The 24,228-nt window shown below is 36.9% G+C and overlaps 1 protein-coding gene across 3 annotated transcripts in view; it reads left to right on the forward strand.

The window, feature by feature from the left end:
• Positions 1-24,228, forward strand: part of PSMA8 (proteasome 20S subunit alpha 8) — a 56,556-nt gene that overhangs the window by 12,491 nt on the left and 19,837 nt on the right. For all 3 annotated transcript variants that reach the window (XM_004059266.5, XM_055368358.2, XM_063699136.1), the window contains exons 3-4: positions 6,116-6,240; positions 12,396-12,518. In XM_004059266.5, coding sequence (XP_004059314.1) covers positions 6,116-6,240; positions 12,396-12,518 — 248 coding nt within the window. The remainder of the gene's footprint in view (positions 1-6,115; positions 6,241-12,395; positions 12,519-24,228) is intronic.

The raw sequence follows: 24,228 nt of genomic DNA on the forward strand, positions 1-24,228 counted from the left end.
GGCACCAGTGGGTTTGTTAACTCTCTTATTGAGGGACATTTGGGTTATTTCCAATTTTTGACTATTGTAAATAACGCCTCTATGAATATTTGCTTACAGATTTTTGAGTGAAAGTAGGATTTCATTTCTCTGGGACAAATTCCCAAGAGTATAGTTGCTGGATTATATGATAATCCATGCTTAGTTTTATGAAACACTGCCAGTCCAGAGTGGTTATACTATTTTAAATTCCAACTAGCAATATATGAGTGATTCATTTGCTCTGTGTTATCAGCATTTGCTATTGTTGCTTTTCTTCATTTTTTTGTATTCTTATACATGTGTACTGATATCTAATTTTAAGTTTAATTTTTATTTCCCTCACGGCTAATAATTTTGAACTTGTTTTTATGTGCTTATTTGCCCCTATACAGCAAATAAGACATGCCTCTTGTCTTTTTTTTTTCCTCATCTTCTGATTGGGTTTTTTTTTTTACTGTAATTTTATATTGAAGTTTAACAGTCTCACTCAAGCCACACATGATGGTGCACATCTGTAATTGCACCTACTGAGGAGGTCGAGGCAGGAGAATTACTTGAGCTTAGAAGTTTGAGTTCAGCCTGGGCAACTGAGCAAGATACTATCTCTTAAAAAATAAAAAAATTAAAACCTCATTCAGAAAAACAAAAATGCCTTTATTGTACTGTCTTTAAAAAGGAATTATCTTTTCACAAAACAAGTCTTAATAAATATAAAAACATTGAAGCATGCAGGCATGGTGGCTCATACCTGTAATCCCAAGATCTTGGAAAGCTGAGGCAGGCAGATCATTTGAGCCCAAAAGTTCGAGCCTGTCTGAGCAACATGGTGAAACTTCATCTCAAAAAAAATACAAAAATTAGCTGGGGATGGTGGCGTGTGCCTATAGTCCCAGCTACTTGGGAGGCTGGGCTGGGAAGATCCATTGAACCCAGCAGGTTGAGGCTGCAGTGAGCTGTGATCACACCACTGCATTCCAGTCCAGGCAACAGAGTGAGACCCTATGTACCAGTCCATTCTTGCATTGCTATAAAGAAACACCTGAAAAACAACAACAACAAAACAGAAATACCTGAGACTGGGTAACTTATAAAGAAAAGATATTTAATTGGTTCACAGTTCCGCAGGCTGTACAGGAAGCATAGCAGCTTCTGCTTTTGGGCGGCCTCAGTAAGCTTTCAATCATGGTAGAAGGCAAAGGGGGAGTGAGACATCTCACATGGCCAGAACAGGAAGAAGAGAGAGAGAAGGGAGAGGTGCCAAATACATTTAAACAATCAGATCTCGTTAGAACTCTATCACAAGAACAGCATTGGGGGACAGTGCTAAGCTAGTCATGAGAAACCATCCCCATGAGCCAATCACCTTATACCAGGCCCCATCTCCAACTTTGGGGATTACAGTTATACATGAGATTTGGGTGGGTACAGAGATCCAAACCATATCACCCTGTCTCAAAAAAAAAAAAAAGATTGAAACCATACAGAGTATTTTTTTCTGATCAAAATGGAATGGAACTAGAAATTAATAGTGGAAGGAAGACATGAAAATCCACAAACACGTAGAGTTAAGCAATATGTTCCTAAATCACCCATGGGGCAATGAAAAAATCACAAGGGAAATGAACAGATATCTTGAGAGAAAGGCAAATAAAAGCACAACATATCAAAACTTGGGGAATGTATTGAAAGTAGTGCTAATAGGAAAATTTATAGCCATAAACATTTACATTAAAAAAGAAAGATCTCAATTCAACAGCCTGCCTTTATACCTTAAAACTAGGAAAATAAAAATAAACTAAGTTTAAAGCTAGTAGAAAGAAGTAATAAATCCCTGATGACTCTTTCCCCTAGATTGTATATCATATTGTTTGTTAGCATGTAGTGTTTTCAGCTTTCTACTGTTAGAAAATATTGTAGTGCTAAATTTGAGAAAAAGAAGTATAAAGATCAGAACATAGATAAATAACAGAATAGAAAAACAAAAGAGAAAAATAACAAAACCAAGAGTTGGTTCTTTGAAAAGATCAACAAAACTGACAACTCTTTAGCTAGATTGACTAAGAAAAAAAGAGAGAAGACTCAAGTAAAATGAGAAATGAAGAAGGGGACATTAGTGCCAGTTTTACAGTCTTAATTCTTAAAAACAATTTTAAGAGAGTACTGTGAACAATTGTACATAGACAGAATTCCTTGAAACACACCTTGCTCAATAAGATATATTAATAGAAAATCTGAACAGACACAATAAGACATTGAATGAGTTATCAAAAACCTCCCAACAAAGGAAAGTCTAGGATCTAACGACTTCACCAGTGAATCCTACCAAACATTTTAATGAAGAATTAATAGCAGTCTTTCTGAAACTCTTCCAAAAAGTTAAGGAGTAAACACTTCCAAGTTTAATCTATGAGACCAATATTAACCTAATGCCAAAGCCAAAGACATTACAAGAAAAGAAAACTATAGACAAATATCCCTTATGAGCAGTGAGCAAAAATCCTCAACAAACTAGTAGCAAACCAAATTCAGAACTTTAAAATAATAATACATCATGACCAATTTGGATCTATTCCTGGAGTGCAAGCATGGTTCAACATATGAAGATCAATCAATGTAATATACCACATTAACAGAAGGAAAGAAAAAAACTATGTAATTATATAAATTATATAGAAAATGCATTTGACAAAATTTAACACTCTTTCTTGGTAATGGCACCCAACAAACTAGAAACAAAAGGAAATCACCACAACATAATTCAGGCTATCTATGTAAAAAATTCACAGCTGACATCATACTCAGTGGTGAAAGATTGAAAGCTTTCCCTCTAGAACCAGGAACAAGATAAAGATACCCACTTTTGCCGCTGCTATTCAACATAGTAATGAAAGTCTTAGCCAGAGCAGTTAGGAAAGAAAAATAAATAAAGGTATCCAAATTGGGAGGGAAGAAAAATCATCTCTGTTTACAGAAGACATGATCTTATATAGAATACTAAAGATTCCACCAAAAATGTTACAAATAATAAACAAATTGAGCAAAGTTGTAGGACACAAAATCAACATCCTGGAGTAATTTCTTTCTTTTTCTTTTTAATTTGAAAGAGGGTCTCACTCTATCACTCAGCCTGAAGCACAGTGGCATCACCATAGCTCACTGCAGCCTTGAACTCCAGGGCTCAAGCAACCCTCCCACCTCAGCCTCTTGAATGCAGGTGTGTGCCACTGCACCTGGCAATTTTTTTTAATTTTTATTTCTGTAGAGACAGGATCTCACTATGTTGCCCAGGCTGGTCTCAAACTCTTGGCCTCAAGTGATCCTCCCATCTCAGCCTCCCAAAGTGTTACAATAAAGGTGTGAGTCACCACACCAAGCCCCAAATCATTTCTATGTACTGACAATGAACCATCAGGAAAGGAAATTAAGAAAAACAATTCCATGTCAATAGCATCAAAAAGAATAAAATACTTATTGGGAATGAATTTAAGGAGGTAAAAGATTTGTACTCTGAAAAATGCAAAACATTGCTGAAAGAAATTGAAAAAGACACAAATGGAAAGACATCCCGCATTCATGGATTGGAAGACTCAGGATTATTAACATGTCAATATTATCCAAAGCAATTTAGATTCAATGTCATCCCTAACAAAATTCCAATGATTTTTTTAAATAAAAAAGAATTATGACATTCATATGGAATGACAAAACAATTTTGAAAGAGAAGAGCCAACTTGGAGGTCTCACATGTCTTGTTTTTGAAAGCTACTACAAAGATACAGTAAGCAAAATAGTTTCATGACTGGCTTAATGAAAGACATGTAACTAATGGAATTGAATAGAGAGCATAGTAATAAATCCTTGCATATATGATATGGTCAAATGACTTTTATCAAGGATGCCAAGACTACTCAGTGGGGGAAAAGACAATCTTCTAAACAAATGGTGCAGGGGAAACTGAATATTCACATAAAAAGAATGAAGTAGGACTCTACCTAACATCACATACAAAAATTAACTCAAAATGAATGGAAGACCTAAACGTAAGAGCTGAAAATATAAAGCATAGTGGGAAAGCTTCATGAGATTAGATTTGGAAATGATTTCTTGAATATGACACTAAAAGTACTGGTGAAAAAATAAGTTGGACTACAAAAAAATTATTTCATGTACCATGTGGAATTCCACTTAATAGCAGAAGTTTTACATTATGATTGTATCCTCAATATAAAATTGTGGTACAGGTTGAACATACCCAATTGGAAAATCCAAAATGTTCCAAAATCGAAAATTTTTGAGCACCAACATGATGCTCAAAGGAAATGCTCATTGGAGCCTTTTGGATTTTTGATTTTCAGATTAGGGATGCCCAACCAGTAAGTATAACGCAAATATTCCAAAACCTGGAAAAACATCTGAAACACTTCTGATCCCAAGCATTTTCAGATGAGCGATGAGGGATACTCAACCTGTACATATTTCAGAGCACTAGACTGAATACTCATTTTTTTCTGTAGATTGTTTATTTTTAAGCAAAGTGAAATTGTAATTTTAAACTTAAATTTTAATTTGATTCCTTTTTTTTTTTTTTCCAGAGACAGGTTTTCACTTTGTCACCCCCAGTGGGAGTACAGTGGCACGATCATAGCTCACTGCAGCCTTAAACTCCTGGGCTCAAGCAATCCCCCCGCCTCAGCCTCCCAAGTAGCTAGGACTACAGGCATGTGCCAGCATGGCCTGCTAGCTTTTTTATTTTTTTTGTAGAAACGGGGGTCTCTCTGCGTTGCTCAGGCTAGTCGCAAACACCTGGCTTCAAGCAAGTCTTGTGACTCATTAAATGTAAATTTTAATTGTAATTTGTTAAAATAGAATTTGTTCTCTGCTAGCCAATTAATAATAATCTTGCTACTTATTGAAAACAGACATACACATAACTATGTTGCTCATATACTTTGACAAACTTATCACTATTTTTTCCTCGAATCAATTATATTACTACTTTCCTAAGTGTGTTACTTTTGTTTCCTCAGGCTTGGATGATATTTACATTGTAAAGGGGAAATACATACTTTGTTTGATCATATTTCAGATTGAGTGACGTTTTCATCCATAGGAAAGACTATAAATACATATTCTGTTTGATCATATTTCAAATTGAGTGATGTTTTCATCCATAGGAAAGACTAAATCAGTTTCTTGCCATTTCTTTCTCATAGATAACATTTGCAAAGGGAAAAAGAGAATCGGTTTCTCTTCATTTAACTGAGTATCTGATTACAATTTCTACCCAACTATGAGTGATGGTTAAGAGTAGCATATTCATATTAACTATCTTCAGGGACTGAAGATTCTTCCAGGTTTGTAGAAACAGGATTAGAAATGGTGTGGAAGGGAAACAAGAATTTGTGACAGCAAAAGACCAGTGATTTTGTTAGAAATGACTACGCTTCCAAGATTTTGTGAATGCGCTTTCTTGGCAATTTCGTTAGTATTAAGAGAGGAGGGAAAGAAACAAAGTGGACATGGAAAAGTCAAATGCCAAAGTTTAATAGAAATGTTTGCAACCATTGCATCAGTTAAAGTTCATGGTCAGTTTGTTGCTCTTTTGATAGAAACACATTCTGTCTCTTTACAGAAGTGTTGAGAATTAATCACATGATAGTTCGTTATTGCAAGAGCAAGGTCAAGTGTTTTCTATTTTAGCATTCTTCATTTTCAAACTCGTGATTTTAGACAAAAAACTGAGAAGTGACATGTCACAGCTTTGTTAATGTAGTTTGAATTCAGTGAATATATATTTGATAATTAAGTAATATTGTTTTCATAAGAATAAATCAAGTTTACTATTAGTGTTTAAACTATTATTCTTTAAAACATCTCTATAAAAAACAAATAAGAATGGATCAACTTAAATCTTGAAATAAATCAGAATGTAGGACAAATGACACTTTATCTTACAAGTCTTTTAAAATGAGCATGTATTGAGAAAAAAGGGATAAGAAAGATTTCATTGTGAATAAAACCCATTTGACAAGGAAAAATGTATTGTAAAAAATATGTTTTTGTGGTTTTTGTGAAGTTTTGACAATTTTTGTAGGACTTACTGCTGATGCTAGAGTAGTAATAAACAGAGCCCGTGTGGAGTGCCAGAGCCATAAGCTTACGGTTGAGGACCCAGTCACTGTAGAATACATAACTCGCTTCATAGCAACTTTAAAGCAGGTAAGCTAATATTCTAACATACTTTGTTAAGCTTTCTCCTTTTTCATCATTATAAGTCCTATCATAGAAGTACTACAGTTACTCCAACCATGTAGTCTATTAAATCTATTAAATTTCTTATTTCTCACACTTACTTTATATTCATATTTTTATTCCAGTAAAATGGATTGATTTAATCACTAGAAATCTGGATCAGTATTAATTCTGGGAATTACATTCAAATTTAAAAAAACAGTAAGTCTGATCTTTTAAGGAGATTTCTACATTTCTGGAGATTAATACAAAGCGTTATTTGAAGTTTTCCAGAGAAGTACCTTTTTTGTTTTGTTTTGTTTTTGTTTTTGTTTTTGTTTTTTTTGAGACAGGGTCTCACTTTGTTGCCCAGGCTAGAGTGTAGTGGTATGATCTTGGCCCACTGCAGCCTCGACCTTCTGGGCTCAAGCAATCCTCCCACCTCAGCCTCCTGAGTAGCTGTGACCATAGGCATAAGCCACCATGCCCAGCAAATTTTTGTATTTTTTGTACAGATGGGGTTTTGCTATATTGCCCAGGTTGGTCTTGAACTCCTGAGCTCAAGCAGTCCGCCCACCTTGACCTCCCAAAGTTCTGGGATTATAGGCGTGAGCCACGGTGCCTGGCCTGCATTATTCTTTTACCTGCAACATTGCTATGGTTTGAATGTGTCCCCCAAAAGTTTGGGTTAGAAACTTAATCCCTGATGTCACAGTGTTGAGAGGTGGGGACTAATGGGAGGAGTTTAGGGTTCCACCGTCATAAATGGATTAATACCAGTTATAAAAGGGCTTAATCTTTTATAATTATACCAATTATAAAAGGGCTCAATCTCTTGCTCTCTCTCATCTCTCTTGCCCTTTCACCTTCTGTGATGGGATGACATGGCATGGCATGAAAGCCCTGGCTAGATGTAGCCTTGTCAGTCTTGGACTACTCAATTTCCAGAACTGTAAGAAGCAAATGTCTGTTCTTTATACATTACCTACTCTTGGGTATTCTGGAATAGCAGCACAAAATGGACTAAAGCAAAACCTAAACATAACTGATCAGATATGATTTCTCCTCAATCCATGCATAACTACATAGCTTAACATTAAGTATAATCATGATGTCTACAACTATTTTTTTACTAATTTTAAGTATATTTGATATATGCAACATTGTCTTTTTAGTTATTATTCTAACAATGTAATACTGTTTCTAGTTGCTATGTCATAATTTAGTTACATTGTTCCTGGTTTCTTTCATTTTTCTTCTCTCTCTTATTCTCTCTCTGCTGCTCTAATGATAATACTCTTTCCCACAGCTTTTGTTTTTATTTTTGGAATTATATTGTTAAATTTATTTTTTAGTATGGGATTATGAGATTAAAAATTGTAATTGGTTTTCAGATTCTTTTTATATGTAGCTAAATTGCTTTAGAAAGATTCAAACAATTTTTATTGTACAGCTAGCAATGTATAAATGTATCCTTGAAGAATCATCAACATTAGATTTTTCATTGTTCTTTTATTTTGCAAATAAGTATCACACAGTACTATAATAGTTGTTTTAATTTGTGTCTTATAATTAGTGATGAGGTTGAACTTTTTTTCCACCTATTTGTTTGCTGATTTCATTTCTCCTTTTGTAAACTGTCTTTTGACATGTACTCAAGTGGTTAAGAGTGTGCCTTCAGGAGCCAGAATTTTGGAGTTTAAATCCTGGCTTTGCTACTTCTTAGTTAATGCCTTGGGCAAACTATTTTCCTACTTTGCCTTTAATTTTTTTTTTAATTTGTAAAATGAGCATCACAATAATATGAACTTTGTTGGCTTGCATTATAGAGTAAATGATTTAAGACATTTTAGGTTTTTAGAACACTTTTTGGCATGAGTTTTACCATTTGTTTTATTTTTATTTTTATTTTTTTATTTTTTGAGACAGACTCCTGCTCTGTTGCCCAGGCTGGAGTGCAGTGGCCTGATCTCAGCTCCCTGCAACCTCTGCCGCACAGGTTCAAGCAATGCTTATACCCCAGCCTCCTGAGTAGCTGGGATTACCGGCACATGCCACCACACCTGGCTAACTTTTGTATTTTTTGTACAGATGTTGTTTCACCATGTTGGCCAGGCTGGTCTCGAACTCCTGAGCTCAAGTGATCTGCCCATCTCAGCCTCCCAAAGTGCTGGGATTACAGGCATGAGCCACTGCGCCCAGTCAAATTTTACCATTTGTTTTTATAGAGATTTTTAATAAACTCATTATGTATCCTATATATGTAAGTTTTAACTGATTAGCTTATAACAAAATTGCCCTATTTTGATTTCTTGAAATTTGTTAATGCAGGTTGCAAGGAAGTCCAACATTACATTATTCTACTTATTTTATTTGCTTCGATTTTCCTAATCATTAAAAACACATTCACCAAATACAAGGAACAGAACATTGTATACACAAAATTCCCAATTGTAGTTTTTAGGTTTTCTTCCAGAAATATCAAGGCTATGCAGAGTGTATTTACGGAAACATAGTCATAAGAATGCAATGACCACCGAGAAGGCCTGGGGCTCTCCGGCAGAAGATCGATATCTCATATGCACCTTTTGCAGTTTTGGTTTTTTTGTTTGTTTATTTGTTTTTTGTTTGTTTATTTGTTTTTTGTTTGTTTTGAGATGGAGTCTCACTCTGTCACCAGGCTGGAGTGCAGTGGTGCAATCTTCTCGGCTCACTGCAACCTCCAACTCCCTCGTTCAAGTGATTCTTCTGCCTCAGCCTCCTGAGTAGCTGGGATTACAGGCACGTGCCACTACGCCCAGCTAATTTTTGTATCTTCAGTAGAGACGGAGTTTCACCATGTTGGCCAGGATGGTCTCGATTTCCTGACCTCGTGATCTACCCGCCTCAGCCTCCCGAAGTGCTGGGATTACAGGCGTGAGCCACCGCGCCCAGCCTACTTTCGTATCTTAAGAAAATGATTCATTAGTCTAGGCACGGTGGCTTATGCCTGTAATCCCAGCACTTCGGGAGGCCGAGGTGGGCAGATCACTTGAGCCCAGAGCCCAGGAGTTCAAGACCAGTGTGGGCAAAATGGTGAAACCTCATCTCTACAAAAAATAAAAAAAACAGCTGGATGTGGTGGTGCGCACCTGTAACCCCAGCTACTTGGAAGGCTGAGGCAGGAGAATTGCTTGAACCCAGGAGACGGAGGTTGCAGTAAGCCAAGATCATACCACCATACTCCAGCCTGGGCGACAGAGTGAGACTCTGTCAAAAAAAAAGAAAAGGTTCATTAAGGAAAAAATAAAAGAGTCTTCCCTCTAAGGTATATTTACAACAGCTACTTTATACCTAGGTGTGAACTAGGACATTAGGAAATAGTCAAACCAATTTTGAACAAAAAGAACAAAGCTGGTGGCATCACACTACCTGAAATCAAAATATATTCAGAGATACAGTAACCAAAATAGCATGGTGCTTTTGTAAAAAGCAGACACATAGGCCGATGGAACAGAATAGAGAACCCAGAAATAAATCTACATACAATCAACTGATTTTCAGCAGAAATGTCAGAAACGTACATTGGAGAATGGACAGCCACTTCAATAAATGGAGCTGGGAGAACTGGATATGCAGAAAAAATGAAATGAAACCTCTGTCTCTCTCTCACCATATACAAAAATCTACTTAAAATGGACTAAAGACTTTAACGTATGATCCAAAACTATAAATCTACTAGAAGAAAATATAGAGGAAATGCTTTAGGACCTTGGGCTTGGCAAATATTTTTATGGATAAGACTTTAAAAGCACAGGCACCAAAAGCAAAATTAGGCAAATGAGATCATATCAAACTAAAAAGCTTCTGCACAGCCAAAGAAACAGTCAACAGAGTGAAGAGTCCATCTGCAAAATGAGAGAAAATATTTGCAAAATATTCATTTGACAAGGGATTAATATCTGGAATGTACGAGGAACTCAAAGAACTGAAAACCAAACAAACCCAAATAATCTTCCTAAAAAATGGGCAAATGAACTGAATAGACATTTTGCAAAAGAAGAAATACAAATGGCCAACATGTATATGAAAAAATGTTCAACATCACTAATCATCAGATAAATGCTAATCAAAACCACAGTGATGTCATCTCACCTCAGAATGGCTATTATCAAAAAGACAAAAAATAACAAATGCTGGCAAGGATACAGAGAAAGGGGAACTCCTATACGCTGTTGGTGGAAATGTAAATTAATACAGACATTATGGAAAATAGTATGGAGGTTCCTCAGAAAACTATTATAGAAGTAGAACTATCCTCTAATCCCACAATCTCACTACTGGTTATGCATCATCCAAAGGTAAAGAAATCAGTATATCCAAGAGATGTATGCACCCCTGTGTTTATCACAGCAGTATTCACAATAGGGAAGATATACAACCAGCCTAAGCATTCATCAACAGATAAATGGATAAAGAAAATATGGTATAGATACACAATTGAATACTACTTAGCCATAAAAAAGAATGAAATTCTGTCATTCGTTATAACGTGAATGAGCCTGGAGGACATTTTGTTATGTAAAATAAGTCATGCAGAGGAAGACAAATACTGCATGTCCTTATTCATATGTGGACACTAAAAAAGTTGTGTTTGTAGAAATAGAGAATAGCATACAGTGTGTGTATATATATTTTATATATATAATTGTGTGTATATTTTATATATATTATATATAAAATATATATACAATATATATACAGTGTGTGTGCATATATTGTATATAATATATACACATACAGAGTATGCTACTCTATATAGATTTTGTTGTTGTTTTTTTGAGACAGGATCTCACTCTGTCACCCAGGCTGGAGTGCAGTGGCATGATCTCGTCTCACTGAAGCCTCAACCTCCCAGGCTCAAGTGATTCTCCCACCTCAGCCTCCCAGTAGCTGGTACCACAGATGCACACCACCATGCCTGGCTAATTTTTTATTTTTGTAGAGACAGGGTTTCCCTATGTTGCCGAGGCTGGTCACGAACTGCTGGGCTCAAGTGATCTGCCTGCCTTGGCCTCCCAAAGTGGTGGGATTACAGGCGTGAGCCACTGCATCCAACCTAAAAATAAATATATATATTTTAAAATACATATAATAAAATCGGAAAATAAGAAAATAGATATGATACATAGGCAAGATCAGGAAGAAGGCTGATGTAAAGCTATTTCAAGCCACAGAGTTACATACAGTTATATACAGCCACAGAATTATTTATAGTATATGAAGTTGCCTAAAAATTTAGTCCTTAGACCAGGCGCGGTGGCTCATACCTATAATCCCGGCACTTTGGGAGGCCAGGGCAGGCAGATCCCCTGAGGTCAGGAGTTCGAGACCAGCCTGGCCAACCAACATGGTGAAACCCTGGCTCTTAAAAAAAAAAAAAAAAAAAATTAGTCCTTAGCTTTCTGTCAGGAATGCTTCTTTGCATGACTTTTGGGGCACGAGTCTCAGTGTGAATTCTACTCCTTAGAGCACAAATTCCAGGAAGTTCCCTACCACTAAAGTAGAAATACATACAATTGGTTTCCAGTGACCCATTGTCTGTGAGGAAACAGCATGCTCTTCTTCAGGATAAACAAAGGTTTTCTTGTTTTGGGAATGAAAGAAATGTTTTACTTGGGTTTTTAATTAGAGATAACCTAGTATATAGTGAACAGAATGTCCTTGATAAAAATAGTGTCAAGTAAGAATACTTGATAATAATAGTAACATTTATAGCGTCCCTCAAGGTAAGCCGAGGACATATTTCCAAAGCACAGCTTATTGAAATCAACTTTACTAAGAACCAAAATGCATGAAACAGGTCTCTGCTATATTAGAAATTACAGTCTAGTGATGTTACCAAACGTATAAAAAGCAACAAGAAAGTGATTTTAAGACTATATGTAAATAAACTTCTGATTTTATTGTATAGACTGTATAGCATAATTTTTTAAAATTTCATCATGAATTGAGATTGCTCCAGAAAGGGTTAGGAAAAAGATCATTAATATATGTAGAATAAGAATTAGGGAAGTGGATCATTTGGGCAGCAATGCTTTATTATTAGAATTTTTATTTTGTAAGTAATAGTTTTATTCTAAAAATACATTTTATTTTTCTAGAAATATACCCAAAGCAACGGACGAAGACCTTTTGGTATTTCTGCCTTAATTGTAGGTTTTGATGATGATGGTATCTCAAGATTGTATCAGACAGATCCTTCTGGTACTTATCATGCTTGGAAGGTGAGTCATGAATTTATTAATACTTTTTTTAGAAGTTTAGTAAATATTCAATGTAAATGCTTTATTGCTTTGAGAGACATGACAAAATTATGTTGCATTAAATATTGGTATTGGTAAAATGTAACTATTCAGCTCGTCAGAAACTACAATGATTTTGGTTGGATAAAGAATCACCTTAATTTTGTAAGCACAAGGTCTTTTGAAAAGATGTGACCAAAGTAAGTGTTTATAAATGGCCAAGTAAGAGAAATATCCAGTTCCTATTTATTGTTTATTATTCCAAATTAATATTGTACTATATAGATGCTTGCTTCAAGCAGAAATAGTCCTTCTTCTTTTAACAAAGAATTAGATGGACATTTAAATTCATACTGAAATATTTAATTCATCTTCTCCATTCTAGGAGAGTCAGAGCACCCTAAACTATGAATCTATACTCATGTGCTAGTATGTAGCAATGATCTCTACATAATTCCTAGCATATAGTTTGTTTTCTGGATAAGCTGTTATTCTTGTTTTGACACCCAACTACAGTAATGACTTTGTTTAATGGTGCACTCAAATCCAATACAAAAGTATAGGGCTCAGCCAGGCATGGTAGTACACACCCATGGTTCCAGATACTTAGGAGGCTGAGACAGGGGGATTGCTTGAGTCCAGAATTTTGAGGTTACAGTGAGATATAAACGTGTCTTTGCACTCCAGCCCAGGTGACAGAGCAAGACCCTGTCTGAAAAACACCAAACAAACAATGCCCCCCTGCCCCCCGCAAAAAACACTGCTACATGCCAGAGAAACCTAGCTTCCAGGAGTGAATTTTTGTATATTCCTGTATATAAGAATAAGACTACACTACAGAATCCAATATAACTGATTTTGACTTTATTAAAAGTTAAATACCCAGATTTTAAATAGTTTTCTACAAAGTTGATTTTACTATTATTAAGAGCCAAATAAATTAATGGAGAAATATTGCCATGGTCTTTATGCTTGTGTTAAATAAAGAATTTGATTTGCACTGACCATACTCATAAGATACTGTTTTGTAAACCGTTAACCAGGCAGTAAAGCAGTGGATTATTCTTACAACAAATATCAGAATACTTATGTCAGTGGCACATATCCTTTTAATCTGCCTGAGTAATCTAATTAGTAATCAGAAGGTATAGATTTACATGCTGCAAATATCAGACCATTTTTTCCTGTCAACTAGAGATCTCTTACCTGTACTAGATTTCTTGTCTCCTAAATCTGTGCCCTAAACAAACCAAGTTACCACACTCAATCTTTAAATATTTTAAAGCCTGCCATCTTCTGTTTGCATTTATCATTACATCATTACCCTTTGTTTCTATATCGTAACACAACATTTTCCAGGTTTACATAATTTTTCTGTTTTAATTTGATTGCTTCTTAGGGACGTACAGAGAAGTATTTTATTTTATCTCAGTCAGGAAAATTATGGAATTTTTTAGTTGTTGAGAATTTTGTTGATCATCTCGGTCTGAAACTCTGCTCTGCTCTGGTGTCTTCAGTTCTCATGGTGGGACAGGAGGATATAAGCACGGCGCACTCGCTTGCATACACGTGGATACCCCACTGATTACATTTTATGTAGTGCACTTTCTGGTGGGATTTTGGTTGAGGGAAATATTACGCAGCTTTTAAAAAAAATCATCTTTAACAAAAAACATTTGAAAACCTTTTTTATTTTATGTATTTGGCAGCTGAGATTTAGGGGTTAAGTGATTTTTGTTGCTGTTGTTAAGTTTGCCTTCCCAACCTGGTGTGGTAGCTCACTTCTGTAGTCCCAGCACTTTGGGCAGCCAAGGCAAAAGGATTATTTGAATGCAGGAGTTCGAGACCACCCTGGGCAATGTAATAAGACCCCACTTCTACAAAAACAATTTAAATATTAGCCAGGCATTGGTGATGCACACTTGTAGTCCCAGCTACTTTGGAAGCTAATGTGGAAGGATCACTTCAGCCCAAGAGTTTGAAGCTACAGTAAGCTAGGATCATACCACTGCACTCCAACCTGAGTGACAGAGTGAGACCCTGTCTCAAAACAAAAAAGTTCACATTCCTAGTTAATAGCAATACTGAATTAGAACTCAAGATGTTCTATTTATTTCATTCTATGTTGTTTGCATTACATCATGCTACTTCCTTTAGGCCAGATTATTTTCTGTGTATGTTATATGAATTCTAAAATCCATTCTTGGAAGGTAGAATAAAATCTTCTGACTTGATTTCTACTTCTGGGAACTATAACATTTTATCTATGAGATCAAGTTTTTCTTTTTTTGTTTTGTTTGGATCTGTGTTTTATTTTTTATGTCTGTTTGTTTTTTACTCTGACATACTATACCAAGTAACCTGATAAATGTTGCAATGGACTATTGAGAACACAGCTATGGTACTGAGCATATTTTGCAATGCTATTTTGTAGGCTTATGAGGTATAGGTAGAGGAAAAGATAGAATGGGTAGGAGAAATAGGAAGTTATGAACATAAACTGTTGCCACATGGCCTGTTGCAGAAATGAGAATAGAAATAGCTAATACCAGCACTTTGGTATTTTGAGGTTCTCTACCTGGCATGTAACACAGATTTTATTTATGAGGACTGGGCCTTTAATGATCCTGCCCTAATGGGTAATAGTGCCTTCCATTAAGTTATTTCATTTTACAGGGGAATGCTAAGAGAAGCCTCCAGAAAATCCTTTGAATTTTAGATACCTCCTCCCTGGTCCTATTGTATAATGGTAACTTTATTCCCATTGATGATGAAAACAAATCATACTGTCATTACAGTAACCCCTTATTTGCCTGTTGGTTCAATAACATGGGGAGTCCAAAATGGCCAAGTGGCAATCTCAGCTTGTAGTTCAGTGAAATTATTATGTCCCCTGATAGAAACATCCTCCCTTATCTCCCCTTCTTTTTCTTGGGAACTAGAACCTTTAAGCTAGCAGAACCAAGTGGGGACAAGAGACAAAGATTTACAAGTGGGCCATTAAGGATATTCATGAGACGCATCTATTCCTTAGTTCCTAGATTTGTAGGCATGTGAAAAATGAATTACTAGTTTATGGCTCAGGGTGCATACAGGATCTTATAGAACAGAACCCTAGCCCTGTAAGATGTCACACAGCTACTGCTATTACTGAGTCTTCATAGCCTGTTCTAGAATTACTATCAGGCTGGCTAATTCAAGGTGATGAGAGAACATAGTAAAACCAATGAATCTCATGAACATAAGCCAATTCCCCTACTTCCTCACAATCAGTTCCTTGCTCAGAGGCTATGTTTTCTAGAATACTATGATGGTGAAGAAAGCTATTCAGGTCAGCTGAAGTGGTGCATGGCAGTAGTCCTAGCTACTTGAGAAGCTGAGGCAGGAGAATGGCTTGAGCCCAGGAGTTCCAGGCTGTAGTGCACTATGATCATGCCTGCAAATAGCCACTGCACTGCAGCCTGGACAACATAGACTGTTTCTAAAAAAAATGCAAGGAAGTATTCAGTTAAGTCCACAGGTGGGAGAGCTGACAGAAGCAGTTGGCACAAGTAGGGGAAACTTATATCCGGGGTGAGTTTCTCTTCCATTGAGGGCAAGCTGCTGCCCTTTCCATGGCAGAAAAGTCCAGCAAACTCAGTCAGCCATGTTGGCAGGTTGCCATGAAGCTCTGCCAGTATCCAGATTAAAAAAACAGGGGTACAGTAAGGAAACACTCATTTTTAGATTTTTTTCTTTATACATTTTTGTACTGAAGAAGATATTTAGAAAATTTTTGACAGATGAAAAAATTCTATATATTTATGGTTGTAAATGTGATGCTTCAATGTGTGTGTACATTGTGGCATGATTTAAATCAAGCTAATTAATATACCCATCATCTCACATACTTATTTTTGTGATGAGAACATTTAAAATCTACTCTCTTTAAGCAATTTTCAATATACAGTACGTTATTAATAACTGTAGTCACCATGCTGTACAGTAGATCTCCAGAATTTATTTCTCCTGACTGAAACTTTGTACCCTTGAACTAACAACTTTCCATCCCCTTTCCCTCCTCCGCCCTCCCCTGTTAACCACCATTCTATTCTCTGCTTCTATGAGTTCATTTTTTTTTTTTAGGTTCCACATATAAGTGAGATCATAAAGTATTTGTCTTTCTGTACTTGGCTTAAAAGAAAATTTTTTAGTGGAGTAACAGGTTCTGGCATTTGGCCAATTACATTAAATTAACTAAAAACTCTCCTACTATAAACATCTGCAGGGCTAGAATGATTATTAACATTTTTAATGCATAGCTAAATACAAAAATAAAATCCTGGCTGGGCGCGGTGTCTCATGCCTGTAATCCCAGCACTTTGGGAGGCCGAGGTGGGCAGATCACAAGGTCAGGAGATCGAGACCATCCTGGCTAACACGGTGAAACCCCATCTCTACTAAAAATACAAAAAAATTAGCCGGGCGCAGTGGCGGGCACCTGTAGTCCCAGCTACTCAGGAGGCTGAGGCAGGAGAATGGTGTGAACCTGGGAGGCGGAGCTTGCAGTGAGCCGAGATCACACCACTGCACTCTAGCTTGGACAACAGAGCAAGACTCCATCTCAAAAATGAAATAAAATAAAATAAAATCCTAAAGGTCCAGAAATAAGGAATTGAATACCAGAGTAATAAGCATGTGAGTTGATAACTCTGTACTTAGGGATGTTATAGTGCAGGATTCCCAAAGATTATTCACCATCAAAAGTATAAAATATATAAACAGCCCATCATTTAACAAGTATTCAGTCTATAAATACTGAATTTTTATTACATATTAAATACTGTTCTAGGTTATGGGAATATAGAGGTGAACTCAACAGATGAAAATTCCTGCCCCTATGAAAAAGGGAGGACAGACAATATAAAAATCTAAATATGACAATATAAAAGGTGGTGTGTGTGTGTGTGTGTATGTGTATATATATATATATATATATATATATATATATATATATATATATGCTGTGAGTAAAATGAGACAACAGGGTTAGGAGGATAGAGAATGACTGATATACACAAGGTGGTCAGGGAAGGTCCCTTTGAAAAGGAGACATTTGAACAGAGACCTGAAGAAAGTGAAGGAGCAAGCCAGCCAGTTATTTGCTTTGGTGTTCCAAACACAGAAACAAAAGGGCAAAATCCCAAGGCAGTAGCATATTCCATATTTATAAAAAATAGCAACTAGGCTATTATAGCTAGATTTCTATGCTAGAGCATACAGGCTAAGCATCTATAATCCAAAAATTAGAAATCTGAAATGCTTCAAAATCTCAAACTTTTTGAGCACCAACGTGACTACGCTACAGCAAGTCAACAAGAAATACAGTGGTAAGAAATGAAGTATTCACAGGTAGGGGGCTAGATCTTGTGGGGCTAGATCTTGTAGGGCTAGAAAGCCTTGGATAGGACTTAAATTATTATATTAAATAAAGTGATGTAGAAAGCCATTTGAAGTTTTTACATATTGGGATAACACAATCTGATTTATACTTTTAATGTGTCTCTGTAGCTGCTATATTGAGAATAGATGGTAGAGAACTTAGTGTAGAAGCAGGGAGATAATTTACAGGCTATGTTCAATAATCCAGGCAAGACCTGATTTAGATTAGAGGCATTGGGCCAGGGAAAGGTTGGGAAGGACCCAGCATAGTCTACAAAGGAGGAGAACTCGGAGACAAGTGTTCTGGATCCCAAGTGAAAACAGTGTTTGAAGAAAGAGTTATCAATTTACTCAGTTCCATCAGGTAAAAAGAGGGCTGTGAGATGAATGGATTTAGCAATGTGCAGGTCATTGGTGACCTTTACAAGAACAGTTTGGATGGAGTGATGGTGATGAAAGCATGACTGGAGTGGATTTAGAAGAAAAAGGCTCATACCTGTAATCCCAGCACTTTGGGAGGCCAAGGTGGGAGGATCACTTGAGGCCAGGAGCTCAAGACCAGCCTGGGCAACATAGTGAGGCCTTGTCTCTACAAAATTAAAAATAGATAAATAATAAAAGAAAAGGGGAGAGGGAAGATCAAGAATCATTAAGGGGTGCCAAAACCATCAAGTGAAAGATGGCTGGGAAAAGGATATTCACGTGGTGCCACATATTACTTGTTAATCACAAAGTTGTGGTGGACACCACCATCACCATCAAACTTAGCATCTCCTATAAGAGGATAAACTGGCATTATATGCCTCCTGCTGTGATGCAATGGAAAAGAAATAACATGACCTTAGTAGTATTATTGCCATTGGATTTAACCTAAATCTGATTGAGGGAACAATCAGCTAAATCTCAGTTGTAAAGCATTCTACAAGATATTTCAAAAATGTTAATGTTAATAAAAAACAAAATAAAGGCATGGAAACTTTTCTAGTTTAAAGGACACTAAAGAATTAATGCAATACAAGATTTTTGACTGTATACTGGATGTGGGAAAAACAGATGCAAAGGACATTTTGAGGACAACCAGAGACACTTAAATATGGATTGTATATTAGATAATGTTGTGTCTGTTTTAAATTTTCGGGATGTGATGATTATAATGTAATTACATAAGAGAACAACTTTGTGGGTTTTTGTTGAGGGGGGAGGGTTGTTGGGGTTTTTGGTTTTTTGTTTTGTTTTGTTTTGTTTCGTTTTTTGAGACGGAATCTCTCTCTGTCACCCAGGCTGGAGTGCAATGGTACCATCTCGGCTTACTGCAGCCTCCACCTCCCAGGTTCAAGCGATTCTTCTGCCTCAGCCTCCCAAGTAGCTGGGATTACAGGTGCCTGCCACCATGCCAAGTTAATTTTTAGGAGAGACGGGGTTTCACGCTGTTGGCAGGCTGCTCTGGAACTCCTGACCTCAAGCAATCCACCCACCTCAGCTTCCGAAAGTGCTGGGATTACAAGGGTGAGCCACCACACCTGGCCGAGAACAACTTTGTTTTAAAGAGGTAGATGCTGAAATAGTTAAGGATGAAATATAATGACATCTGCAACTTCAGCATTAAAATGTGTGTGTATGCGTGTGCACGCATGCACCCACGCCTGCATCTAAATTGAGAGAAGTAAAACAAATACCTCAAAATGTTAATAGTTCATGAATCCAAGCAAAGAGTGTGGTGTTAGTTGTTCATTGTACTTTACACTTTTCGTAAGTTTAAATTTTTCCAAAATAAAATATTGAAGAAAAGGAAATAGGAAGTAAAGATAGTGCTTTTAAGAAATTTGGCTATAAACAGGAGCAGACAAACGAACAGTAGCTAGAGGAGAATATAGGTTCAAGGGAATTTTTCCCCCCCAAGATTGGCAACGCTATAGGATTCCATCATTCAACAACAGTATTAAGCTCTTACTATGTACTAGATACTCTTCTGGACACTGGGGATAGCAGTGATAAAAAAAAATCTCTATGTTTTAGAGATTAGAGAAAGATAAGCAAAACATATGGTCTTTAGATGGAATTAGAATCTACCCAGATGATTCATTTGACCTGCCAGATTTGCTACTCATTGTTTAAATTTGAAAAACTACGGCCAGGCGTGGTGGCTCACGCCTGTAATCCCAGCACTTTGGGAGGCCGAGGCAGGTGGATCACCTGAGGTCAGGAGTTCGAGACCAGCCTGGCCAACATGGTGAAACCCCATCTCTACTAAAAAAAACAAATACAAAAAATTAGCTGTGCCTGGTGGTGTATGCATGTAATCCCAGCCACTTGGGAGGCTGAGGCGGGAGAATTGCTTGAACCCAGGAGGCAGAGGTTGCAGTGAGCCAAGGTCCTGCCATTGCATTCCAGCCTGGGCAACAGAGTGAGACTCTGTCTCAAAAAGAAAAAGAAAAAAAGAAAAGAAAAGAAAAGCTGCAACATTATGAACTTTCAAGTAGGTCTGTGTGGAATCCTTATTGTGTATGGGTTGCTTGGCTTTATACGCTTAAAGGATTTGGCCAAATATGATATACAGTAAAAAGTGGCAGATTTCAAAATGTGATCGGCAAATCCCTGACCCATTAGGTAAAACCTATTTTCCTAATAATACTGAGACAATATTTCCCATTTTCACTGCATGGACACATACACTGATGGCATAGAAGTGATCATGGATAAAATTGCTGGTATCTTGGTACACAACTGTGTTAGCTCTCATTTTTTTCTTTACCACCATACATTTGCAATTAAAAACTCAATAAATTTGACTTTAACATGAGTTCTCTTTGATGAAACCATAAAGATTGTTAGTTTTATTAAATCTTGACTCAGGTATACATCTTTTTAACATTCTGTGTGATGAAATGGAAGTACTCATAAACATGTTTGCTGCAGGTATGGTGAATGTCTTGAGGAAAAGCAGTTTTGTGATTGTTTGAATTGCAAGCTAAAACAGCCCATCTTTTACGGAACTTCATTTTTACTTGACAAAACAATAAATAACCATGGTTATTAGGACTTGGAGATTTGGCAGGACATATTCTCAAGGATGAGCAAACTGAGCCTGTTACTTTAAGGAAGCAACTGACAGTTGTTTCCAATGATTTGTTGCCAGTGATAAAATTCAAGTTTTCAAGCAAAAATTATAATTTTGGAAAACATGTATTTGCCACAATGAGCCTGACAGTTTCTTTGTGAAAAATTAATCAGCATGATTATTTAATGTTTTAGAAATCACATGGGTCAACATTTAGAAGATCTGCATAATTCAGTAAACCAGTTTTCCAAATGAGCAAGCATGACATTACAAAATCTTGCAAAATAAAATACCTATTCAAAGCAAACATTATGTAGGTTTTACCAATCCCTATTGACTATTAGAAATTAAAACTGAGAAATTTTAAAATATTAATGTATAAAAAGCCAAGAGACTAATATAACAGTAAAAAAGTTTATGTGGTTGCAGATTTTAATTTGCAATTAACTACCACCTGTTGAGTGGAATAGCCACACTTTTCTGAGAAGGGCATTAAAATATTCCTCCCTTTTCTAACTACATGTTTGTGTAATGTTATACTTCAGCCATAATAACATATTGCAATATGTTGAATGCAAAACAGATAAAAGAATTCAGCTTTCTCTTGTGAAGCCAGAGAGTAAATATATTTGCAAGACAAATATATTGTAGACAGGAATATATTTGTACCACTCTTCTCAAAAAAATAGTTTTTCTTTTAGAAAATGTAATTATTTCATAAAAACATGTTTATATTAACATGTGTTATAGATGGAATTGGGTCCCCCAAAATGCATACATTGAACCCCTAACCCCCAAAAATAGGGCCTGTAGGGAGATAATTAAAGTTAAATGAGGTCGTAAGGATAGGACCCTAATTCCATAGGATTGATGTCCTTATAAAAAGAGACAGAGACACCAGAGAGCTCTCTCTTTTGCATGAACATGTATGTGTGCACACAAGAAGAAAGGCCTTGTGAGGACACAATGAGAAAGCAGCCATCTGCAAGCCAGGAAGAGAGCCCTCACCACAAACCAAAATTGCTAGCACCTTGAGCTTGGACTTCTAGCCTCTAGAACTTTGAGAAAATTAATTTCTGTGGTTTATGCCACCTGGTCTGTGGTATTTTGTTATGACATACCAAGCAGACTAATATAACGTGTAATGGGCTTATTTTTAAATGAATTAAATTTTTTAAAAATTTTCTGAGTTTCAGCCGGGTGCGGTGGCTCACGCCTGTAATCCCAGCACTTTGGGAGGCCGAAGCGGGTGGATCACTTGAAGTCAGGAGTTTGAGACCAGCCTGGCCAACATGGCGAAACCCCGTCTCTACTAAAAATACCAAAATTAGCCAGGCGTGGTGGCAAATGCCTATAATCCCAGCTACTTGGGAGGCTGAGGCGTGAGAATTGCTTGAACCTGGAAAGTGGTGGTTGTAGTGAGCTGAGATCGTGCCACTGCACTCCAGCCTGGGCAACAGAGTGAGACTCTGTCTCAAAAAAAAAAAAAAAGTCTTAGTTTCAGTTTCTCATTATTGGGTCTGGAATTTGATTTTACACTACTTACATACTAATAAAATTAGCCTGTTGCTGTTTCATGGATACTGGCAGAAGACACAAGACCCTCTGGATCAGAAATAAAGACTTTATTACTCATGGCACATCAAACAGCATGAGTATCAGCATATTTGCATAGATTCTCTTTATCCTCAAGACCCACAGAGTTGATGTAATATGGCCTGGTTGAATGCTGTGAACAAAGTTGGTTTGCTTCACAGCTAAGGAACACCAAGCATGGAGAGTCTCCTTGTTTTATAGCAAGCAATAAGGTAGCCTGCCCTTTATCTGAGGAATGACATCTTTATCTCAAGATTACCAGCTGCATAGACAACCCTGAAAAACAGAGCCTTGTCTGACAGCCCAAGGCACATGATATCTCTCAACAATAATACAGTAAATACCAAAAAGTATAACACAAACAAAAGCACTTTGGAGTTCCCAATAATTTTTAAGAGTATAAATTGCTGATCTGTAGCAGGGATCAGAAAACTTCTTATAGGGCCAGATGGTAAATATTTTAGCCATGTAGGCATTGCAATCTCTGTTGCAACTACTAAACTTTACCATAGTAGCATAAACTAGAAATAGACTGGAAATAGATTTACATAAATAAATGGGCATAGTGATGTACCAATAATGCTTTGTTTACAAAAACAGGGAACTGACTTGCAGGCTATAATTTTCTGACCCCTAGACTATATATAGCATTGGTTTATATGTATGTAGCAATGTGATACAAACCTTATAGAGGAGGTTTCCTGAGCACAGGGTTAAGCTGCATATGGAAATAATTGGTCTTAGAGACCAGTTGAGAAGCCATATGCCACTTGGGATATCCAATCCATTATTATTTAATAATAAATCAATTTAAAAAGTACAGTTACATTCTCTTAAAAAAAAAGAAAAGCCTCTGTTGATCACACATTGCTTCCAACTACCACCTCATTTTGCAGCAAACAGCATGCATTTCGTGATGGTGCCAGTTCCTTATGCCTGCCAAGTGCCATTGGTGGCACAGAGGAAGCAGGTGGATATGATGGGTCTTCTTAATAATAGCTAAGAAACCCTGAGCTTGGGGAATCTACCACTTTTGTAATAGGCAGTGAACAAGCTTCTTCTTTTTCTGCAAAAAGACGTGACCTTATTCCTCAGGGTTGTTGGCCACTAATACAGTCCTGAGGAATAGCCCCATCAAGAGTGGTCAAGGCCATGCGTTCTTGGCACACCCAGAAAGAATGTGCACTCTAATTGTCAACAGTGTGATTCTGTTAAAATTTAAGTCAGATCAGGTCACCTCTCTGTTCAAAATCCCCTCTTGCCTCCCAAGTAAGTCAGAGTAAAAACCAAAGCCCTTACAGTGGTCTAACCTTATCTGGCCCCCACCTCAACTCTCCAACCCGAAGCTTATTAACTCCTCCGTTGCTTTCCTACTCAGCCACACTGGCCTCTTTACTGTTCTTCAGAGGCCAGATGTGTACCTTCCTCAGGGCTTTTAACTTTTGTTCTTTCTTATTGTTTCCTCTGCCCAGAGCTTGCATGATATCTGCATGGCTACCATCCTCACCCTCTGAGTGAAGCCCCTCCTAACTGGCCTTTCTAGCACTGTAGCCCATTCTCAATGCTCTTTATTTCCTATCCTGGCTTTACTTCTCTCATAACAACTAATGTACTGTT

Source organism: Gorilla gorilla, chromosome 17 (genome assembly GCF_029281585.2).
Source record: "Gorilla gorilla gorilla isolate KB3781 chromosome 17, NHGRI_mGorGor1-v2.1_pri, whole genome shotgun sequence".
In the NCBI taxonomy this organism is placed as follows: domain Eukaryota; kingdom Metazoa; phylum Chordata; class Mammalia; order Primates; family Hominidae; genus Gorilla; species Gorilla gorilla.